Source organism: Suricata suricatta, chromosome 5 (genome assembly GCF_006229205.1).
Source record: "Suricata suricatta isolate VVHF042 chromosome 5, meerkat_22Aug2017_6uvM2_HiC, whole genome shotgun sequence".
Taxonomy (NCBI): Eukaryota; Metazoa; Chordata; class Mammalia; order Carnivora; family Herpestidae; genus Suricata; species Suricata suricatta.
Window position 1 is genome coordinate 69,079,965 of NC_043704.1, and position 5,014 is coordinate 69,084,978.

The window sequence follows — 5,014 nt, forward strand, 5'->3', positions numbered from 1 at the left end:
CTCCCTCCCTCTCCCTAACGCTTTCCCCACCCCTTCTCCTTCCCATGGTCCTCTGGATTTTAAAGCATAGTTTGGTGGTGCTAAATGTTATTTCCTGGGTACTGGCCAAGCTGCAGTTTTATCAACTCAGAACTTCCTCACCGATTCACTGGGAAGTTCCCAGAATTATCAGGCTGTGAAGAGAGCCAGGATTTTCCCTAAAAGCTAGGTTATGTCTGCACCTGGGGTAACTGGGGAACTAAAGTATGCTCTTCTCCAAACTGTGATTGGAATCATATTATGATCTTGATCAGTGAGGTAGACATTGTCAAGAGACTCTGGATCTGCCCTCCTCTGGGGTGAAGAGATTAGTATAGAACTGAGCCCCTGGACATTCTGCCAGCTTCAGGAAAACCTGCAATGACTCCACTGATAACTCAGCTTTGAGTCTATTTCATTATCATTCCAATTTCTCCAAGAGAAGATTTACTTCCAAGGTAACATTGAGTGAATTTTATGATACTGAGTGGCCAGCTGACTGGACAGAGGATGGTAAGCTTTCGTTTGTACCCACCTGGGCTCAGCATTGCCCATCCTCCCCCTTGATGCTGTGGTGCAGCCCTTACCCGAGAATGCAGGATCTTTAACAGCTCAGGTGTAAGCTCTGCCCAGTTAGACAAAGCCACTCGCTCAGACCGCTCTCTCACTGGAGGAATCTCTCCACGAGCCATGGCCCCAAAATAACTACAAGAAAAAAAGTTAGGTGGGTGGGGAGAACGTCCTAGACACCAGTGGCCTCTGGCTGCTCTGAGAATCCTTCCCCCTTCTCTTGAGTGAAGGGGATGAAGAAAGAACATTTGTTAGGGGCTTCTATATGCCAGACACTTTGTTTTGTTCACTAATGTATAGGAAAAGCCTGAATGTGTTACTTGCCACTCAAGTTATAAAGAACACTTAGGAACTAAGAAGATTTGTTTCTCTCTAAGAATGAGGAATAATCAATAAAAATTTTGGTATGGAATTCCCTGAAGCATATTGAGCCTGGGTTTTTTCCCCAGTCACCTCTCTGTTTTATATACACACATGTGTGCACACACACACATCTACATACACACACACATATGTTCTATAAATATATATATAAATAAATATAATAAATAATATAATAAATAAATATAAATATATAATATAGATGCATATAACACAATGCAATATAATATATAACAGTAATTTGTTTCTCTCTTCTATCATATATATTATATATAATACATATAATTATATAATATGCACATACCCATATGCACATATGCATACATATGTACATAGACTATATTATATATGTGTGTGTATATATGTGTATATATATGTTTGTGTGTATATATATATATATATATATATATGAGAGAAAAAGATTAAATCTGCCTCTCTCTTTTATGGAGGAAAAACCCTAGTACCTAGAGGACTGACTTTCAAACTTAAAATCTTTATTTCCAGTAAAATGGCTATTCACATACTTAAAGTTGATATTAGGTAGTGGGTAGGGATATGTGATCTCGGAAAAAAGTGGAAGAGCACTGAAGTGACTTGTACAAGAAAGAGGAGGAGAGGAAGCTGCTTCAGGGGTGAGCCAGGAAAGCTTTCCAGCTGGAGGTGGAGAGGCTTGGACTTTAAGGGGGAAGGGAGAAAAGGTTGGCAGGGCACTAAGGGAGGCTCAGGTGAGAAGACAAGTCACAGAAGGGTAGAGACCACCTTATGTGGGGTGTGTGAAGGAAAACTGTTCTCTACTTTTCCTCAAAATTTTTAATAAAATCTGCCTGCTCATAGGCGTTTTGCAGCGTGGACTTTGTGCAATGTGAAAAAAAAATGCTGAATCCTGTCTCAAAACTGGCATAAGCTAAAAAAGGCTGCTTGCAGCAAAGCATGGACAGAAGCAGTTGACACACAGGTCACCAATGCTGTCTGGAAGGGTCTGTCTCCTTCAAAAACCTTATTATTAACTATCCCTGGATCACAGGCCTCTGCCTCTCTGTGCTTTAGTTTTCATGAATAAATATTTTCACTATTTTTTTTCCAGATCCAGATATTATAAAAAGAATACAGAGGGAATTTTGTAGAAGCCCATTTTAGGGTCAGGCCATACAATGGGGACGAGCCATTGCCTGTCCCTTTGCCACAGACCAATGCAGAGCTAAAGCTATAAGGACTAAAACAATACCTTCCAGGTACCCCTCAGAGGTCAGCAGCAGAGAGGGCAGAAGAAATACTGTCTGGAGACCTGTTACAGTGTGTGTGCGCGCAGTGTCCACGGACAGTTCAGTGCTGGGGTGCGTGTGGGTTCAGAGTGACAGGAGTGGACTATAGAAACTTGGGTGGCATAAATGGGAGAAACGTGGCATCTCATTTGACAGAAGTGACTGTGCAGATAGAGTGTGACACTCTGAGGCAGTGTCTTTGGACTTTCTAGCCAAGTTATTTAGGGAATGTGGAAATGAGGCTGTAGTCACGGATTTAGTACCCTGTGGGTTATTTAGCTTCATTTGCAACAAACAATTGCAGGATTATTCATGTATATATAGACCAATTTGTGTGGTCACACATACCACGAGACAAGTTTATGTCCTACTGATGTCTGGGAGCTGATTTGAGAGCACCTATGTAGGGAGATTCTTGCTTGTGATGAATTAAGCATAAAATTAAGACATATTTTGTCTTGAAAATACTTTGTGGGGTTTCTAAAGTGCCATGGACTTGTAAGTCACATAAAACCATTTGGTAAGTGCTTTTCAGGTCTGAATAGATGGAGAGTGCTCTCAGGTCGCGCTCTCCTTTTTCACTGCAGTTAAACTACAAACCCATTCTTCACAGATATTTAAAAAATTTATAGCACACGATACAAAATGGGAGCAAGCAGGCTACAAGAGTGGAATGTTTTCTCCCATAAATGTCAGGAACAATTGCAAGAAATGTCATTTTCCTTGTTGTAAAGCAGCAGTATAATAAAATGGGGTTTTAAACTATTGTATGGTATAAAACAAAGTCTGTCTGAGTATGCCAAAAGAAATTAGTCTTCTGAAGCCAAAGTTCAGTCTGAGAGAGAATATATAAGATGTAGAATGGAAAACCAAACAGTGTTCATTACTAGCAAAGCAACCCCATTATGTTTTTTTTTATGAGCACCCCTGGCTTATTTTCCCATCTGTGAAAGCTTCGTCCTGATCCAAACCAGGAGCGGAAGTGCACCGACTGGGAGGCTTCGAGGCTCCACTACGACAACATTGTGTGCCCTCTCGAGGTGCCTGTATCTTCTTCCCACCTGCTCAGTACACCTCCTGCTGAAGACGTTCTCCCCTCCCCTGGCCCGCGGGAGGCCCAACAGCCTCTCGGACTCCTCAGTTCCCACTGAACGCCGCTAGGGAGGTCACCAACTGGCCTGAAAATGGTCCAGGAGGTCTGGGAAGCTCCCAGCCCCCGCCTCGAGTCCCAGGCCCCCAGTTGCCAGCGGGCATGTTTGTCTAAGCAGCAATTTCATAGCTGAGAGGCTTCCAGCGCAAAGCTGCTTCAATCCTGGCCGGCGGCTCGCTATCGCGGCGCGAGCTGGCGCGCGGGAGCAGCCTCCGGAGGTCGCTCCCGAGAGCGGGCACCGGAGCTAGAGGCACGGGGTTTCCAGCCAGGCCCGCGCGTCTTGGGCCCTCAGCACCCCGTTTTGCCTCCTTCCCCACAGCGCAGTGTGCACCGTGTGGACATCTTCATGTTGAGGGAACAGATTAGCTCAGAGGAACACTAAAGAAAAAGATTTCCCCGAAGATGAGCTGCAGAATGTCTGGTTGGGCCAAGAATGGGCCTGGACGGCGACGGAGGTAGGTGTCTCAAAAAGGCGCCACCGCAGAGGTGAAGCAGCTTGGACGAAGCGCGCACAGCCCCGGCCTGCGGCCACGTCGCCTGGCTCGCCGAGGCTCGTTGCTGCTATCTAGCGGTGAGACCGGAGACCGGCCCGGGTTTAGACCAGGACCGCAGGCGCGGCTGCAGCGGGGCTCCAGGCGCCGGTGTCCTCGAGCCAGGGAGGGGCGCAGGGACCGCACCCGGGGCATGTGCCTCCTTGCCTGGGACTCTACTCCTGCAGATCGCCCCCAGGACACTTGGCCGATTGCTCTGGCGTCCTTTTGCTCAGTCTGGGTCTCTTAGGGGAGGGCAACCTACCCCGGCCCAGTGCGTTTTATTTCTGTGTGGATTTTAAAGCATCAAAGCAATTAAAGAGCTGAACATCCCAAAGATTATGCTAATCAGTCCTGATTCCCAGGCTGCAGCCGTGACACCCTCCTCAGTTTTCCGGACGACCACCCCTCCTCCACGCCCCCCTCTCCTATGGGAACCTGGGGCTGAGGTGAGAAGGGGTACGTACTCAGCCGCCCACTGGATGAGATCCTGCGGCTGGGTCCGAATGGCGGCTTTGGTGAATTGCTTCAGTAATTCTGGAAGTTCCGGGGGGATGCATACTTGCTTATCCGTCCGTGGCATTGCTTGATTGACCTAATGGCAAAAGAAAGATAAATAAATAAACTGGGAATCTTTGAATCAGAAAATGACAGGAATCCTGGACGGGAGGTCACCCAGCTTCTGTTTGATACTCTCCATACTGCGGAGTTCATTGTCCCAAGAGGTGTATACATTCTATTGTTACACAACTCCGAAGTTAGAAAATGGTTACTAGTCGCTGCTGTGTGTTCTTGTAAATAATGACGTCCTCTTCATAAAAACCACACAATGCTTCTTCATTTAAAAAGTAGAGATCATAGAATAGAATAGAGAATCCAGAGCTGGGCCCACAAATGTACGGTCAATTAATTTTTGACAAAGCAGGAAAGAGTATCCAATGGAAAAAAAACTGCCTCTTTAGCAGGTGGTGCTGGGAAAATTGGACAGCAACATGTAGAAGAATGAAACTAGACCACTTTCTTACACCGTACACAAAAATAAGATCAAAATGGCTGAAGGACCTGAATGTGGGACAGGAAACCATCAAAACCCTCGAGGAGAA

General features: G+C 45.9%; 1 protein-coding gene across 1 annotated transcript in view; it reads right to left on the reverse strand.

The window, feature by feature from the left end:
• Window positions 1–5,014, reverse strand: part of ROPN1 (rhophilin associated tail protein 1) — a 27,218-nt gene that overhangs the window by 7,790 nt on the left and 14,414 nt on the right. Inside the window, exons 2-3 of the mRNA XM_029940718.1 lie at window positions 4,379–4,506; window positions 606–723 (exon numbers count right to left, since the gene is read on the reverse strand). Coding sequence (XP_029796578.1) covers window positions 606–723; window positions 4,379–4,494 — 234 coding nt within the window. The 5' untranslated portion in view covers window positions 4,495–4,506. The remainder of the gene's footprint in view (window positions 1–605; window positions 724–4,378; window positions 4,507–5,014) is intronic.